Source organism: Triticum urartu, chromosome 7A (assembly GCF_056163025.1).
Source record: "Triticum urartu cultivar PI428250 chromosome 7A, HENAU_Tu73, whole genome shotgun sequence".
NCBI classification, from domain to species: domain Eukaryota; kingdom Viridiplantae; phylum Streptophyta; class Magnoliopsida; order Poales; family Poaceae; genus Triticum; species Triticum urartu.
The window spans coordinates 68789595-68809090 of NC_141879.1; the positions used below are offsets into that span (position 1 = coordinate 68789595).

Genomic DNA, 19496 nt, shown 5'->3' on the forward strand with positions numbered 1-19496 from the left:
AGGTATGTGTTTTGCTTGGAGCGTCTTGTATTATTTGTGTCTTTGTTTGTTAGTATGCCACAATCATCCTTGCTGTACACACCTTTTGAGAGAGCCATACATGAATTAAAATTTGATAGAATACTCTATGTGCTTCACTTATATATTTTGAGCTAGATAATTTTGCTCTATGTGCTTCACTTATATCTTTTGAGCTAGATAATTTTGCTCTATGTGCTTCACTTATATCTTTTGAGCTAGATAATTTTGCTCTATGTGCTTCACTTAGATCTTTTAGAGCACGGTGGTGGATTCGTTTTAAAGAAACTATTGATCTCTCATGCTTCAGTTAAATTAATTTGAGCATCTCTTAATAGCATGGTAATTCGCCTAATAATAATATGCTTGGTATTCAAGATTTGTGAAACTTTCTTTTGAGTGTGTTGAATACTAAGAAAAGATTGAAGCATGATAATTGTTTTGAGATATGGAGGTGATAATATTAAAGTCATGCTAGTTGAGTAGTTGTGAATTCAAAGAATACTTGTGTTGAAGTTTGTGATTCCCGTAGCATGCACGTATGGTGAACCGTTATGTGATGAAGTCGGAGCATGATTTATTTATTGATTGTCTTCCTTATGAGTGGTGGTCGGGGACGAGCGATGGTCTTTTCCTACCAATCTATCCCCCTAGGAGCATGCACGTAATACTTTGCTTTGATAACTTCTAAATTTTTGCAATAAGTATATGAGTTCTTTATGACTAATGTTGAGTCCATGGATTATACGCACTCCCACCCTTCCACCCTTGCTAGCCTCTCTAATACTGCGCACCTTTCGCCGGTATCATACACCTACCATATACCTTCCTCAAAACAGCCACCATACCTACCTATTATGGCATTTCCATAGCCATTCCGAGATATATTGTCATGCAACTTTCCACCATCTAGTTCATCATGACACATCCATCATTGTCATATTGCTTAGCATGATCATGTAGTTGACATAGTATTTATGGCAAAGCCACCGTTCATAATTCTTTCATACTTGTCACTCTTGATTCATTGCATATCCCGATACACCGCCAGAGGCATTCATATAGATTCATACTTTGTTTTAGTATCGAGTTGTAATCATTGAGTTGTAAATAAATAGAAGTGTGATGATCATCATTCAATAGAGCATTGTCCCAAAAAAAGAGAAAGGCCAAAGAAAAAAAGATGGCCCAAAAAAATATAAATAAATAAAAAAGGGGCAATGGTACTATCCTTGTGGGAATTCCCACTTGTGCTTCAAAGTAGCACCATGATATAGCAAGTCTCATATATTGTGCTTCAAAGTAGCACCATGTTCTTCATATAGAGAGTCTCATATATTGTCACTTTCATATACTAGTGGGAATTTTACGTTATAGAACTTGGCTTGTATATTCCAATGATGGGCTTCCTCAAATTGCCCTAGGTCTTCGTGAGCAAGCAAGTTGGATGCACACCCACTAGTTTCTTTTGTTGAGCTTTCATACATTTATAGCTCTAGTGCATCCATTGCATGGCAATCCCTACTCACTCACATTGATATCTATTGATGGGCATCTCCATAGCCCGTTGATACGCCTAGTTGATGTGAGACTATCTTCTTATTTTTATCTTCGCCACAACCACCATTCTATTCCACCTATAGTGCTATATCCATGGCTCACGCTCATGTATTGCGTGAAGATTGAAAAAGTTTTGAAAAAGTAAAAGTATGAAACAATTGCTTGGCTTGTCATCGGGGTTGTGCATGATTTAAATATTTTGTGTGGGGAAGATGGAGCATAGCCAGACTATATGATTTTGTAGGGATAACTTTCTTTGGCCATGTTATTTTGAGAAGACATGATTGCTTTGTTAGTATGCTTGAAGTATTATTATTTTCTATGTCAATATAAACTTTTATCTTGAATCTTTCTAATCTGAATATTCATACCACAATTAAGAAGATTTGCATTGAAATTATGCCAAGTAGCACTCCGCATCAAAAATTCTCTTTTTATCATTTACCTACTCGAGGACGAGCAGGAATTAAGCTTGGGGATGCCTGATACGTCTCCAACGTATCTATAATTTTTTATTGCTCCATGCTATATTATCTACTATTTTGGACTATATTGGGCTTTATTTTCCACTTTTATATTATTTTTGGGACTAACCTATTAACCGGAGGCCCAGCCCAGAATTGCTGTTTTTTGCCTATTTCAGTGTTTCGGATAAACGGAATATCAAACGGAGTCCAAACGGAATAAAATCTTCGGAAACGTGATTTTCTCACCGAACGTGATCTAGGAGACTTGGACCCTACTGCAAGGGATCGAAGAGGTGGTCACGAGGGTGGGGCGCCCCCCCCCCTAGGGCGCCCCCTGCCTCGTGGGCCCCTCGGTGCTCCACCGACGTACTCCTTCCTCCTATATATACACACGTACCCCCAAATGATCAGAACAGGAGCCAAAAACCTAATTCCATTGCCGCAACTTTCTGTATCCACGAGATCCCATCTTGGGGCCTGTTCCGGAGCTCCGCCGGAAGAGGGCCGTCATCACGGAGGGCTTCTACATCATCCTAGCCCCTCCGATGAAGTGTGAGTAGTTTACCTCAGACCTTCGGGTCCATAGTTAGTAGCTAGATGGCTTCTTCTCTCTCTTTGAATCTCAATACAAAGTTCTCCCCCTCTCTTGTGGAGATCTATTCGATGTAATCTTTTTTTTGTGGTGTGTTTGTTGAGACCGATGAATTGTGGGTTTATGATCAAGTCTATCTATGAATAATATTTGAATCTTCTCTGAATTATTTTATGCATGATTGGTTATCTTTGCAAGTCTCTTCGAATTATCCGTTTGGTTTGGCCAACTAGATTGGTAGTTCTTGCCATGGGAGAAGTGCTTAGCTTTGGGTTTGATCTTGCGGTGTCCTTACCCAGTGACAGAAGGGGCGGCAAGGCACGTATTGTATCGTTGCCATCGAGGATAACAAGATGGGGTTTATTTCACATTGCATGAATTTATCTCTCTACATCATGTCATCTTGCTTAAGGCGTTACTCTGTTTTTTAACTTAATACTCTAGATGCATGCTGGATAGCAGTCGGTGAGTGGAGTAATAGTAGTAGATGCAGAATCGTTTCGATCTACTTTTCACGGATGTGATGCCTATATACATGATCATGCCTAGATATTCTCATAATTATGCACAATTCTATCAATTGCTCAACAGTAATTTGTTCACCCACCGTAGAATACTTATGCTCTTGAGAGAAGCCACTAGTGAAACCTATGGCCCCCAGGTCTATTCTCATCATATCAATCTCCATCACTTTTATATTGTTTTGCTATTTGCTTTGCCTTTACTTTTCACTTTGCATTTTTATATCAAAAATACCAAAAATATTATATCTATCATATCTCACTCTCTTAAGTGACCGTGAAGGGCTTGACAACCCCTAATCGCGTTGGTTGCGAGTAGCTATCGCTTTGTGCGGGTACGAGGGACTTGAGCGTGGGCTCCTACTGGATTGATACATTGGTTCTCAAAAACTAAGGGAAATACTTACGCTACTCTGCTTCATCATCCCTTCCTCTTCGGGGAAAACCAACGCAAGCTCAAGACGTAGCATGCACCGGCGAAGTTTTGCACCAACTCTCAATGTGAGAAAGGGCAATGCATGGTACCGAAGAGGCTAGCAATGATGGAAGGGCGAGAGTGCGTATAATCCATGGACTCAACATTAGTCATCAAGAACTCACATACTTATTGAAAAAATCTACAAGTCATCAAAAACCAAGCATTACGCGCATGCTCCTAGGGGGGGTAGATTGGTAGGAAAAGACCATCGCTCGTCCCCGACTTCCACTCATAAGGAAGACAATCAAATAACACCTCATGTTTCAAATTCGTTACACAACGTTTATCATACGTGCATGCTACGGGACTTGCAAATTTCAACACAAGTATTCCTCAAATTCACAACTACCCAACTAGCACAACTTTGATATCACTATCTCAATATCTCAAAACAATCATCAAGTATCAAACATCTCTTAGTATTCAATGCACTTATATGAAAGTTTTTATTATATCCCTCTTGGATGCCCATCATATTAGGACTAGTTTCATAACCAAAGGAAATTACCATGATGTTCTAAAGACTCTCAAAATAATATAAGAGAAGCACGAGAGTTCATCTATTCCTACAAAATAAAACCACCACCGTGCTCTAAAAGGATATAAGTGAAGCACAAGAGCAAATGACAAACTACTCCGAAAGATATAAGTGAAGATCAATGAGTAGTCGAATAATCATGCAACTATATGAAGACTCTCTAACATTTAATAATTTCAGATCTTGGAATTTTATTCAAACAGCAAGCAAAACTAAATAAAATAAAATGACGCTCCAAGAAAAACACATATCATGTGGTGAATAAAAATATAGCTCCAAGTAAAGTTACCGATGAACGAACACGAAAGAGGGGATGCCTTCCGGGGCATCCCCAAGCTTAGGCTCTTGGTTGTCCTTGAATTTTACCATGGGGTGCCTTGTGCATCCCCAATCTTAGGCTCTTGCCACTCCTTATTCCATAGTCCATCGAATCTTTACCGAAAACTTGAAAACTTCACAACACAAAACTTAACAGAAAACTCGTGAGCTCCGTTAGCGAAATAAAACAAAACACCACTTCAAGGTACTGTAATTAACTCATTATTTATTCATATTGGTGTAATATCTACTTTATTGCAACTTCTCTATGGTTCATACCCTCCGATACTACTCATAGATTCATCAAAATAAGAAAACAACACATAGAAAACAGAATCTGTCAAAAACAGAACAGTATGTAGTAATCTGTAACTAACGCAAACTTATGGAACCCCAAAAATTCTAAAATAAATTGCTGGACGTGCGGAATTTGTCTATGAATCATCTTAAAAAAGAATTAACTAAATAGCACTCTCCAATAAAACATGGCAGCAATTCTTGTGAGTGCTAAAGTTTCTGTTTTTTACAGCAAGATCAACAAGACTTTCCCCAAGTCTTCCCAAAGGTTCTACTTGGCACAAACACTAATTAAAACATAAAACCACATCAAACCAGAGGCTAGATAGACTATTTATTACCAAACATGAACAAAAAACAAGGAACAAAAATGAAATTGGGTTGCCTCCCAACAAGCGCTATCGTTTAACGCCCCTAGCTAGGCATGATGATTTCAACGATGCTCACATAAAAGATAAGAATTTTAACATAAAGAGAGCATCATGAAGAATATGACTAGCACATTTAAGTCTAACCCACTTCCTATGCATAGGGATTTTGTGAGCAAACAACTTATGGGAACAAGAATCAACTTGCATAGGAAGGTAAAACAAGGATAACTTCAAAATTTTAAGCACATATAGAGGAAACTTGACATTATTGCAATTCCTACAAGCATATGTTCCTCCCTCATAATAATTTTCAGTAGCATCATGAATAAATTCAACAATATAACCAGAACCTAAAGCATTCTTTTCATGATCTACAAGCATAGAAATTTTATTACTCTCCACATAAGCAAATTTCTTCTCATGAATAGTAGTGGGAGCAAACTCAACAAAATAGCTATCATGTGAGGCATAATCCAATTGAAAGTTAAAATCATGATGACAAGTTTCATGGATATCATTATTCTTTATAGCATACAAGTCATCACAATAATCATCATAGATAGCAACTTTGTTCTCATAATCAATTGGAACCTCTTCTGAAATAGTGGATTCATCACAAAATAAAGTCATGACCTCTCCAAATCCACTTTCATCAATATAATCATCATAAATAGGAGGCATGATTTCATCATAATAAATTTGTTCACCAAAACTTGGGGGACAAAAAATATCATCTTCATCAAACATAGCTTCCCCAAGCTTGTGGCTTTGCATATCATTAGCATCATGGATATTCAAGGAATTCATACTAACAACATTGCAATCATGCTCATCATTCAAATATTTAGTGCCAAACATTCTAATGCATTCTTCTTCTAGCACTTGAGCACAATTATCAGAATCCTTATTTTCATGATAGATATTAAAAAGATGAAGCATATGAGGTACCCTCAATTCCATTTTTTGTACTTTTCTTTACAAACTAAACTAGTGATAAAACAAGAAACAAAAAGATTCGATTGCAAGATCTAAAGATATACCTTCAAGCGCTAACCTCCCCGGCAACGGCGCCAGAAAATAGCTTGATGTCTACTACACAACCTTCTTCTTGTAGACGTTGTTGGGCCTCCAAGTGCAGAGGTTTGTAGGACAGTAGCAAATTTCCCTCAAGTGGATGACCTAAGGTTTATCAATCCATAGGAGGCGTAGGATGAAGATGGTCTCTCTCAAGCAACCCTGCAACCAAATAACAAAGAGTCTCGTGTGTCCCCAACACACCCAATACAATGGTAAATTGTATAGGTGCACTAGTTCGGCGAAGAGATGCTGATACAAGTGGTATATGGATGGTAGATAAAGGTATTTGTAATCTGAAAATATAAAAACAGCAAGGTAACTAATGATAAAAGTGTGCACAAACGGTATTGCAATGATAGGAGACAAGGCCTAGGGTTCATACTTTCACTAGTGCAAGTCCTCTCAACAATAATAACATACTTGGATCACATAACTATCCCTCAACATGCAACAAAGAGTCACTCCAAAGTCACTAATAGCGGAGAACAAACGAAGAGATTATGGTAGGGTACGAAACCACCTCAAAGTTATTCTTTCCAATCAATCCGTTGGGCTATTCCTGTAAGTGTCACAAACAGCCCTAGAGTTCGTACTAGAATAACACCTTAAGACAAAAATCAACCAAAACCCTAATGTCACCTAGATACTCCAATGTCACCTCAAGTATCTGTGGGTATGATTATACGATATGCATCTCAGAATCTCAGATCCATCTATTCAACCAACACATAGAACCTCAAAGAGTGCCCCAAAGTTTCTACCGGAGAATCACGACAAAAACATGTGCCAACCCCTATGCATAAGTTCATGGGCGGAACCCGCAAGTTGGTCACCAAAACATACATCAAGTGAATCACGTGATATCCCATTGTCACCACAGATACGCACGGCAAGACATACATCAAGTGTTCTCAAATCTTTAAAGACTCAATCTGATAAGATAACTTCAAAGGGGAAACTCAATCCATTACAAGAGAGTAGAGGGGGGGAACATCATAAGATCCAACTATAATAGCAAAGCTCGTGATACATCAAGATCGTACCACCTCAAGAACACGAGAGAGAGAGAGAGAGATCAAACACATAGCTACTGGTACATACCCTCAGCCCCGAGGGAGAACTACTCCCTCCTCGTCATGGAGAGCACCGGGATGATGAAGATGGCCACCGGAGAGGGATTTCCCCCTCCGACAGGGTGCCGGAATGGGTCTAGATTGGTTTTCGGTGGCTACGGAGGCTTCTGGCGGCGGAACTCCGGATCTATTGAGCTCCCCGGTCGTTTTAGGGTATATGGATATATATAGGCGGAAGAAGTACGTCAGGGGAGCCACGAGGGGCCCACAAGGGTGGAGGGGGTGCCCAGGGGGGTGGGCGCGCCCCCCTACCTCGTGGCTTCATCTAAGCTTCCTTGGCGTGGACTCCAAGTCTCCCGGGTTGCTTTCCTTCCAAAAATAAGTTCCGTGAAGTTCCAGGTCAATTGGACTCCGTTTGATTTTCCTTTTCTGCGATACTCTAAAACAAGGAAAAACATAAACTTGCACTGGGCTCTGGGTTAATAGGTTAGTCCCAAAAATAATATAAAAGTGTATAATAAAGCCCATAAACATCCAAAACAGAAGATAATATAGCATAGAGCAATCAAAAATTATAGATACGTTGGAGACGTATCACAGAGGGAGCCGGCCCCGCCGGAGGTGGTGCTTCGCCGTGTCAGGGAGGAGGACGAGCACGTCCATCGCTACATGGCTGCTATAGACGTCAGGTTCTCCAATACCTGGCAGGTTCTTTGGGCAGATGACCGGAGATATGATCCTGTGATGGTTCCTTCTCTTTGGGTGTCCACGGCCCGCGCCCCAGGAACCGCGAGTGGCCTACATTCTTCTGTAGTATTCGATCTTTATTAGCTACCTAGCCAGTTATGTATTCGATATATAATATTCGAGATGATGTATTCGAGATTATATATATTATTAGAGACGATGTATTCGAGATTATATATTATTCGAGACAATGTATTCGAGATTATATATTATTCGAGACAATGCATATTATGTACTATGATTTAGTTTTTCCTTATTGATTGCATCCATGCATTGTAATTTGAATACTAAATTGTTTTATATTTCTTTTGGATTAGTTAAATAAAAGCTATGGCGGACAATACCGGCAGAGAGGGAGAAGAGACCATGTTCGAGATCATACGCAGCCCTCGCGGGCCAGATGATCAGAATGAAGATTATGATGGCTCTGAATATCTGAACAATACCGGGGAGGGTGATGATAAGATATTCGATGTCGACGACCAAATTGATGAAGTCATGAACTATGATTATGATTATGATGACGCAGACAATGTTGATCTTGAAATAACAAAGACCGGCGAGGTATATTTATATAAGCAGGCATCTGGTGATCATCACGTGTTTTTTGATTTAAAGATATATTAACGAATCGATCTTTCTTCTTTCAGCCCTTCGGATTGAGCAAATCTGCTTCTACAGACAACAGGACAAAGCGAGGCCCGGGCAAAAAGTTGAAGGACGGTGTAAATTACAACATCGATGCCATCAAAACTAATGGTGAACCAATCACGCCTAAGAACATTGCGACCAAGTTCGTTCTTTAGTGCGGACTTCTTGTGAAGGACCAACTTCCGATCTCCATTCAAGAATGGAACGAGCCAAAAAATAAATATCCAGATGTTACTTGGGTCGATGAAAGAGCAAAGAAAACGCTTTGGGGATCTCTCATGGAACATTTCACCCTACCAGATCATTTCAGTGATGCAGATGTGCAGAAAGTCAAGGATGCTGCGGTTAGGAAGATGGCAATTGCATTCAACACACACAAGAAAACTGTATGGGCCAAGTACGTCAAAGGAGGAAGGAAGACTCCAGAATTCAAGGGAACACTGGAGAAGCAAAGAGAACACTAGCCTGCTTTCGTGAAATTCAAGGAATCAGAATTATCTAAGGAACGGTCGAGAAAAAACAAGGCCAATGCCGCAAAAAAGCCGTAGTTCCATAGGCTGGGGCCAGGTGGCTATGCGTTGGCAATGCCTAAGTGGAATAAGTCTGAGCAAGAGATGCTAGATGCAGGGGTCGATCCAGTTACTAGGAGCTGCCCCCCCCCCCCAGGTGCAGAACTTGGTTCTATGTGCATGAGGGGGCGTTGGACCCGAAGACAGGCCTGGTTTCGAAGAAGGCAAGTCTAAAAGGAGCCGAAGATAAGTTACTTCAAGCAATAGAAGATGTTCGAACGGGGGTGTTCACGCCCAACAGAGAGAATGACGAGCTTACGCGCGCCCTGGGAAATCCTGAACACCCGGGAAGAACACGAGGCAAGGGCGTTGTTCCGTGGTATGAGGGCTTTTCGGAATGGAACGCCGACTATAGAACCCGTACAAGAAGGAAGATGGAGGAGGAGAAGAGGGAGCTGGAGGAGGAGCAGAGGAAGAAGGAAGCAGAACGCCTTCAAGGCCTAGAATCAGCGCACACGGATTTGGCACTCAAATTCCAGCGGTAGCAGTAGCAGATCGACTCACTTAGCCAGGAAAGGGGGTCTCAGCAGCGGCAGCGGCTAGCGGATGATCCAGCATTGGATAGCACCGTCCCATCCATGCCGAGAAGCAGCATTGGTTCCGCCCCGGGCGACGCACTACTAGATAGATACCCTCTGGATGACATCATCGAGAGCACTAACTATGAGCTACACTTCAAAATGAAGAACATATCCATGAAGGTGGCGGACGCCATTGCTTATACAAATTCCCCCGATGCAACCTTCCATTGCAACCCGATTCCAGCCGGCTATGCTTGTGTCCAGGTTGATGAAGTGATGGACCAATATTCGGGCCTAGAGCTTGACATTCCTGGAGGTGACGAGAAGCACACACTAGGAGAGGCCAAACATCGTATCATCCTATGGAGAAAGTATTGCATCATCTTTTCAAGGCCACCGACACCGCGTCAGCCGACTCCTCCTCGAAGTCCGCCACCGCGTCAGCAGACTCCCGCTCCTTGAAGTCCACCACCGCGTTAGGCCACTCCTCCTCCTCCAAGTCTGGCAAAGCGCCAGGCCACTCCTCCTGCTTCAAGTCCGGCACAGCGTCAGCAGACTCCTCCTCGAAGTCCGCCACCGCGTCAACAGACTCCCGCCCCTCCAAGTCCACCAACGCGTTAGACCACTCCTCCTCCTCCAAGTCAGGCACAGCGTCAGGCCACTCCTCCTCCTCCAACTCAGCCACGTCAGCCGTCTCCGCCGCTACGAGTCGAGGTAGTACAGGAGGTACAGGCGGAGGCAAGCGATATAAATATGGTCCAAGCCTCGATCCTCTTCTTGAGAGGCCTTACGACATGACCGAGGAGCAAAACACAGCCATAGTGCAGGCCCAAGTGGATGCCTATTTTGGACCGAAACCGGCACTGCCGCCAAGGGAGAAAGTGCCTGAGGAAAAGATTGACCACTTCGTTCGTATGGCTAGACCACCAGCTCCCAAGCCTGTTGACTCGAACTATGAGCACCCAATCAGGAAGGCACATCGAGCACGACTACAAAATGAGTCGAGCTCGAGCTCGAGCCAAGCAGCTGGCAAAAAATGCGGTAAAACCGTTCCCCGGCTAGGAGAACAGACGGCGCAGTCGATCCCCCCGCTTGTTGTGCCAACAACACATGAGAGTACCTCCGCCCTATATAGATGTGGGCAAACCGTTTACGTTCTCCAGCTGGGCAATCTGGTAATAACCGAGGAGCATATAATGCAGGCTCAAAGCCTCAATATCATTGTTGGACAACTCCTCGAGATCGAGCCCATGTCTCCGCTAAGAGAGGAGGAAATAAAACGGAAATATGTCCGCGGCCAACCTTTGGTCGAGCCTGAGGAGGTCAACAATCTCCCAACGAGAATGTATGAATTGCATGATTGGTACATGAAAATTACCAAGAGTTCCAATCGAGAGTCCCTCATGGTGAAGGTTAAGGAAGAGCATTACTTCCATAAGCTAGCTCTGTGTGTTGAGTATTTAGAACTATTTCAGTTATTCAATCAAGATGCACTCGACAAATCTCTCGTCAGTTGCTATTGTCTGTAAGTGATTTCTTTCTGTAATTTAAGTCTCAAGCTAGATTTAGTGCTCATTGATCGATCGTTACCTGTAATTATCCTCACTATATTCTTTTTTGTGGTATTATGTAGGATGAAGATGTATGAAATGAAAAAGCTGGACGCTATGGCATTGGGTTCATTGACCCAAATATCATTAATGAAAAGACATGGACATATGATCATTGTAAACAAGATGTAGAGAATAAAATGCTAGAGTTCTTGAAGCGCCTCAATAGCAATGAAGATATACTACTTCCTTACAACTTCAGGTGAGTCACACTGTCTTGTAGCTAGTACAAATTCTGTTTTTTGCTTACTAGCTAGCTAGATGTTAATAATTAAGTGTGTAGGATTTAGGGTAGTTGATTAGTGTTATGCACATGCCCGCTTAATTAAGACATGCAAACGTGTGCACATGCAGTTACCACTGGGTCTTGTTAGACATTAAAGTTGAAAAAGGAAAAGTTGAAGTAATGGACTCACTACTTAAGAAAGAAAGTGACTTCACCATCATGAAGGGGATACTCGACAGGTAATTTCAATCATTATCAACTATATCCTGGCCTATTTAGTTCGTCATTTCCTGATATCAACTCTATTTAATAACCCCTTTATTATTTTTCTTTGCCGGCGGGCAGGGCTTGGGAAAAGTTCATCAAGGTGACTCCAGGAAAATGGCAAAAAAAGCGGTTGTGGTATCAACCCAAGGTCAGTAATTAAGTAGTACTAACTAGCTACCATCTCTTTAATTCTTGGTTCAATACCATTAATTAATTATCATGCTTGATTAATTATTATCTGATTAAATTCTATTCTCGTAAAGGCCCTGAAGTAGGCGCCGGGGACTGATGTGTGTGCATACTACGTTTTCGAGAACATTCGCATGATGGCGTCCGAAAGAAGCAAATCTCAAAGACAGGAATGGGTACGTTTGCCAGAACACTATTCACAATTTCTACATGATTATCGATATCTAGTCACACAACTAATACACATGCATATTGAACTCCTTCTTAACAGTTCAAAGAGGTGCGGGACAAGCTCCTAGCAACGGAGCGCATACGATCACTTCAAGAGGAAATAGCGAGATTTTTGCTCGGCCAGGTCATAGATCCCAAAGGAGAATACTATTACCCACTACCGCCCCCATGAACCACTCCAAATTGTCATCGTGCTCCGAAGGCACCAAGGCAACATGTAGGAGAAATTGTATATATATACATGTGTATGTGTATAATGGTGGTTGTGAGACATTCGATGATCGGTTCTAAGAGAAATTCTATTTATATATATGCATAACGTGTACAATATGTAGTATCATAAAATACCAGAAAACAAAAAAGAATTAAATGGAAAACACAAAACTAAAGGAAAGATAAAAACTAAAACCAAAACAACCCAAATATTTTAGTACCAGTTGGTGTTACCAATCGATACTAAAGGGCTCCCTGCCCCTGGCGCTGGCTCGTGCCACGTGGTGGCCCTTTAGCGGCGGTTCGTGCAGAACCGGTACTAAAGGAGGGACCTTTAGTCCCCACTCTTTAGTGCCGGTTGCAGAACCGGCACTAAAGACCCTTACGAACCGGTGATACATCCCGGTTCTGCACTAGTGCACACTCACGTGCGCGCACACACAATACCTACTGAGGACTGGAGTTGCGGAGCTTCAAGATTGACAAAGTCACTACATGCACGTTTTTATTGACAAGAACATCGCCTCCTACTAGAAGAATAATTTGCATTAATGCGACATCAGAATGTCAAACCTGGGGTTTGATCCGTGGTGGGATGGGGTACCACCATGGGAGGACACAAGCATTGGGCACTGATACGTCTCCAACGTATTTATAATTTATAAAGTACTCATGCCATGTTAGCAATAATTTTATATGGCTTTGGTGCACTTTTATATGACTTTTATAAGATTTTCATGGACTAGCATATTACCTAGTGCCGAGTGCCAGTTGTTGTTTTCTGCTTGTTTTTGGTTTTTCAGAAAATCCATACCAAACGAAGTCCAAACACAACGAAACTTTTTGACGATTTTTTTTGGAACATAAGAGACCCCCGAAGTTTCGTGGGAGGATCAGAAGACCCACGAGGAGGTGACAGGGCAACCCGGCGAGCCTAGGGGTGGCCGCGCCGGGATACATTGTGGGCCCCTCGTAACTCCGTTTCACATGATTTCAACTTTGAAAATTCTTATAAATAGGGAAACACCCAGAAATAAAACTAGAACTTTGACTCTGCCTCCGCAAGCCTCTTTTCCGAAGAGATCCCATCCGGAGGCCTTTACCGGCACCCTTCCAGAGGGGGAAATCATCATTGGAGGCCATGTTCATCATCCCAGTGGTCTCCATGACAAGGAGGGAGTAGTTCACCCCTGGGGCTGAGGCTATGTACTAGTGGCTATGTGTTTGATCTCTCTCTCTCTCCCGTGTTCTTGATCCGACATGATCTTGATGTAACCATGGGCTTTGTTAATATAGTCAGATCATATGGTGTTTTCCCTCTCTCTATCTTGTTGTGTGAATTGATTCTTTTCCTTTGAGGTTTCATTATTATCGGATTGAATATTTTGGATTTGAGAACACTTGATGTATGTCTTGCATGTGGATACCCATGGTGACAATGGGTGTTCTGTTGATTCACTTGATATATGTTTTGACAATCGACTTGCGGATTCCCGCAGTGACATTAGGGTAATCTAGGCATAGAGGTTGATGCATGTTTTCGTCCTAGTTTCTCCGGTAGAAACTTTGGGGTACTGTTTGAAGTTCTTTGTGTTGGATTGAATATTATGAATCTGAAGTTGTTTGATGCATATCGTATAATTGACTCATGGATACTTGTGGTGACATTGGAGTATCTAGGTGACGTTAGAGTTGATTGATGTGTATCATATGGTATTATTTTAGTACGCACTCTAGGGCTGTTTGTGACACTTATAGAAATAGCTCAATAGATTGATCGGAAAGGATAACTTTGAGGTGGTTTACTACCTACAACAATTTCTTCTTTTTGTTCTCCTCTATTGATAAAAACTTTGGAGTGTTTCTTTGTTGCACATTGAGGGATGTTGATATGATTTAATTATGTTAGCATTGTTGAGAGATTGCACTAGTGAAATTTTGAACCCTAGGCCTTGTTTCCAAGCATTGCAATACCCGATTGTGCTCCATTTTATCACTTGCTACCTTGCTGTTTTTATATTTTAGATTACAAAAACCTATATCTAGTATCCATATTACACTTGTATCATCATCTCTTCACCGAACTAGTGCACTTATATAATTTACCATGGTATTTGGTGTGTTGGATACACAAGTGCTTTCTTGTATTTGATTGCAGGGTTGTTTGAGAGAGACCATCTTCATTCTACGCCTCCCACGGATTGATAAACCTTAGGTCATCCACTTGAGTGAAATTTGTTGTTGTCCTACAAAACTCTGCGCTTGAAGGCTCAACATGAGTCTACAAGAATAAGTTGTGTAGTAGACATCAGGCACATCAAGCCGTTGGCCGAGTCATGAGGCTAAAATACTTCACACTATGGAACTTACTGTAAAATAATACTGCAGGCATGATGCTTCAAGGCGGCCCAAGGCCCGATGTGGGCTTCATTCTGCCACACGCTACCAGAACGGTCCTAACCATCCAACCACTTATTGGTTAAGCATAGAGTTGTTGCATTGCAAGTATAAAACATCATTGGTACAAAGATAAGGGTTGCAGACTTGCAGTAAGAAGTTAAAGTTATCACTCAGCAAAGAGAAATTGTATCATATTCTTCCTAATGAGGAGGTACAATTTACTACTATTAGAAACTCAAATTATGCGATAGTGCTACAATATATGACAACCCGACATACCTTCATCATCAACAAAAATTGTTAATACTTATTAGGGCAGGTTAATGAACATTGGCCAGCATCCTGGCATATATACCTGAAGCATGCTATCAAGATGAAAGTTCACATTCAGATATCATTCTCTACACACATTAGTGCATTCTCAAGCGTTGATTAGGTAGGCTCGGCCAATGATAGACGATCAATAAGTGGCTTTGTTGAGTTCCTTAGTTAGAGTTGATCTTGTAGAGCTCAGGCACACAACAGACAATGTCTCGATCAAGTACCAAAGCAAAGTACATGGCGCTCAATAGTGCTATTTTTTATATTATTTGGTTACAGTACTTTCTTGGACAACTCAGTGTGTATCGGGAGGAAGCACCAGCAATTTTGCGTGATTATGTTGAGGTGACATATCTATCCGCTACCCCGGTGCTCCATGCAAGGACTAAGAACATAGAGGTGAATTTTACTGTCTAAGAACACGTGGCACACTGGCACGTAAAGCTTTGGAAATTGGATTCATTTCTCGCAAGATCAGCTAGATGATGGTCTATCTAAGTCAGTGAGTGGTGGGCATAGACCAACCAAGAGCATTGTTTCACAATCCTAGACTTTTATAAGGTTGTGTTGAGGGTAGAGTTAGAGATAATAAGTTCTAGTTTGAAATATGATCCCATGCTAACACGATCCGTGTTTTGAACTTGTGATAGGCTGTCAGGAAAAAAATGTGTTGTATCCGTCATGATTATAACCCTAGATATGTCCTCTACTAGTGATCTCTTGACCTGCAAGTTTGTTCGGCAATATAAAGCATGACCAACATCACGATAAGATGTTTGGATCCAACTCATTGTTCCATCTAAACTTTCAAGGGGTAATGAAAGATTCCATTTTCTTAAAAAAAAATGGGCAAACGGAACTTGCTAGACCTAATTTGAAGGGAGCGAGTCCAAAATCCAATGAACATAAATTCAACACAACACAATTACATTACTTATTCAGTCTTGCATCAAAAGTATGCATCATTCATCATTATGCAAGTTAAGTAGTAGTCAACTATTAACAAGGAATCAGTTATCCTTGTAAGAAAAGCAGAAAACTTCACAGACAATTCACTAACTAACACAACATCACTACTGCCCTCACCAACGATTCACCAACCAACAACAAATGAAAGCACTATCACCAACACAAAAGCATTAACAATATCAATCAACATTGGCATCATTTGCAGGGATGACATAGACCACCATGGTACTCTGATTGCTCAATAGTTCAAAGAGGCAGATATCACCCATCTTCAGGTTGTTGCCTTGCACAAACTGTTTCCATCCATGTTTGAGCTTTTTGTCGCCACGGTTGTTTGGAAACCGCACTTGCCACTTCACACCAAGCAGCTCAAGATGCATCCGTGCCTCCTCTCCAAGATACTTCTGAGCATAGTAGTTGGGGAAAGTCTACTTATAGATGTGAACAAAATAGTTACTTGATAATGGCATGAATTAGTCTATGTAGAATAACATTTCAACTGCTTCCTACAAGGATTGGTTTACACTTCACACAAACACCTACATGATCGAAGCAGATCACACATTAGAAAAATAGAACTCACCAGAAAGAATGGTGACTCCACATTGCACTTGTACATCACAGCAACAAAGATGGAGATCTTTGACTCAAGAGATTGGACCTTCTGTTTCACCACGTCCTTCTGAGCTAAAGTTAGCTTGGTCTTGTGTGCGGTAATGTAACCGTCCCTCAATTGCTCCTTCTGAGATGAAGATAGCTTAGCCTTCCTCTTGACAATGTTGCTAGAAACGGGCACATCACGTACTCCCTGGCCATGTTCAGAGGATAAAGAACCTCCTGTGAAAAGAAAAAGAGAACTACTGAATATAGACAGCTATAAAAATATGAGAATGATTTGCAAGGGAAGATATATCTATAATCTTAACTGAGACCAGATGACTCGGAGGGGGGAGTATTTATTGCAGCCCTGCTGCCTTGACATGACTTGTCCATTTCCAGTTGGGCACGCCACTGCCCTTCGATTGGCGGTGATTCCACTGGGAGCCCATTCACTATGATAAATGGCTGCCTTTGCATAGGCTGAGGATAAAAATGGGAACTTTTCACTATATCAGTACCGTAGGGACGCCTTTCTTGAACAGGAGGCGGAACGGGGTCTACAATAACTGATAATGCCTTCTCGCAGCCATGTTTATCGAAGATTATGACACTAAATTGGGAGTTTCCATTGTATATGAGTACTATGGTGTCACCCGTCTGTAGCCCAAAGGTTTCGACGAACTTCCCCCATCCCACTGAAAAGACAAGCTTTTGATTATAGCATATATCTAGTTTGTTCTCGGTGACTCCAATTTTGTAGCTGCGACGATTTTGTGTTTCAAGTTTGATCTCTCTTGGGAACTCGCCCTTGAAACGCTGAAGAATTCCTTCTGGGATGACCTGGAGAAAAAGAACCAATATTTTTTTAGTTTGAATGGATTGTAAACAGGATAAAAAAGATAATCTCTATAATCAAAGCCTATTTGACGGTTCGGTATCCGACTACATAACATATAGCAAGGAAAATACAGAAGGCTTGTATAGACTATGGTATCAAAGGAAAAATGTGAAAACCAAAAAGCCCGGTATCTTTGAATATGAGGAAATTTTGTGCAAACTAGCATACCTGAATTAATGTGCTACCATGCTGGACTCAATCCAAGCAGCAAATTAATAGCAGACATTGAGCACATTTTGAAAAAAAATAGTACACATAGTTTGTGCATGTCTCCAAAGTCTACAGCAATAAATATATCCACATAATTTAAACTAGGAAGTAGAAAATCATTGGTCTATGAAAGAAAACAACAAATTTACTGACAAAGGGAGTTAGTAATATATCTGAATATGAATTTACCATCTCATATTGAAAATCGCCCATCATAAGCATCAAGAAATATTTATTTTCATTATCCAAGTTCGCGTAGTGATATTCAAGCCAGTTGTTGCATCTTCCACATTGCACATCCATCTTTTCAGAAGACCTGCAGTGCAAAAGCCATTTGAATTGAAATTTTGTACCAGGAAATGAAGCCATGAATAATAAAGACTAGTACTTCACCCGATTTCATGCGCCTCGTTGCCCCTGTCTTGGACACGAGGTATAAAAGGATCCAGAACAACCGATGAGGCCTTTTCACGACCAAGTTTATCAAAGATTATGACATTAAACTGACTGTTTCCTTTGTATCTGAACATTAAGAGATCACCAATCTGTAGATCATAGTTTGCAACAAATTGCCTCCAACCCACTGTAAAGATACGCTTTTCTTCGATCTTGGCGACCACAATAGCATGATTGTCGCCATTTCGTGTTTCTAGCTTGATCTCCCCTAGGATGTCCCTTTTGAAACGCCGCACAAGTTCTTCTGGGATTATCTACAGGAAGAAATAACAGCAACAAAAAGTTTGGTCAGACTGTTTATTCGCAAGACACACTAGCTATAATCATGTTGTATATATGCATTGCTTTTATGTAAACTAACTACTTCAATGTTCCGATATCATTTTGGTACTCTATATAGAATAGTCCGCCCCTCAACGAACGCATTAAAAGAATGGCACTGGTCTTACCAAACCAAAAACCACTCTGGATTGATAGTAGAAACATCACTGGTCAAGTGGTCTTACAAAAACAAATGGCACGGTAAGAATGGAACTGTATTCAAGTGTTACCACTTACCATCTCATCACGGAAATCACCAATCAGAAGCACCAAGAAATATTTCTTCTCATCATCCAAATTTCTGTAGTAATACTCATCCCGCCGTTTGCAGCATTCACAAGACGTGCACATCCCGTTAGAGCAGGCCCTGCAGTGCAAAATGTGTTTGCAGTGATATATTGTAGCGAGGACATGAATGAAGCCATCCACGATAAGAAGACTTGTATAGTACTATATACTTGACCCGGTTTCATGTACTCCTAAATTCGAATCCGGCCGGAATTTTGCATCGAACCATAACTAATCGATGAAGAGGATTCGAGATGAATTAATTGGACAATGGGAAAAAGATTGAGAGAGAGAGATATTTCTCCATGAATCGGCCGGAACATTGTAGCAAGGAAATTCACGAGAGATTTCTCCTGGCCCTTGTCCCCATGAGCTGTCTCGCGCACTGGTCTCGGCCTCCCGTCTACCAACTGACGTCCTGACGTGGTGACCAGCAGAAACCCCCCGATGCTCACCGGCACCGGCCACCCTGCCGGCGGCCGATTCTCCGGCGTGTCTC

General features: G+C 41.4%; 1 protein-coding gene across 1 annotated transcript; it reads right to left on the reverse strand.

The window, feature by feature from the left end:
* Positions 1-16403: 16403 nt before the first annotated feature.
* LOC125532140 (putative B3 domain-containing protein Os08g0325100) lies at positions 16404-19060 on the reverse strand. The gene is made up of 6 exons (XM_087536456.1): positions 18947-19060; positions 18326-18642; positions 18122-18248; positions 17151-17664; positions 16808-17061; positions 16404-16652 (listed from the first exon to the last, which is right to left on the reverse strand). Exons 1-6 carry the CDS (start codon positions 19058-19060, stop codon positions 16404-16406), a joined length of 1575 nt encoding a protein of 524 aa, XP_087392582.1.
* Between the last annotated feature and the right edge of the window lie 436 nt (positions 19061-19496).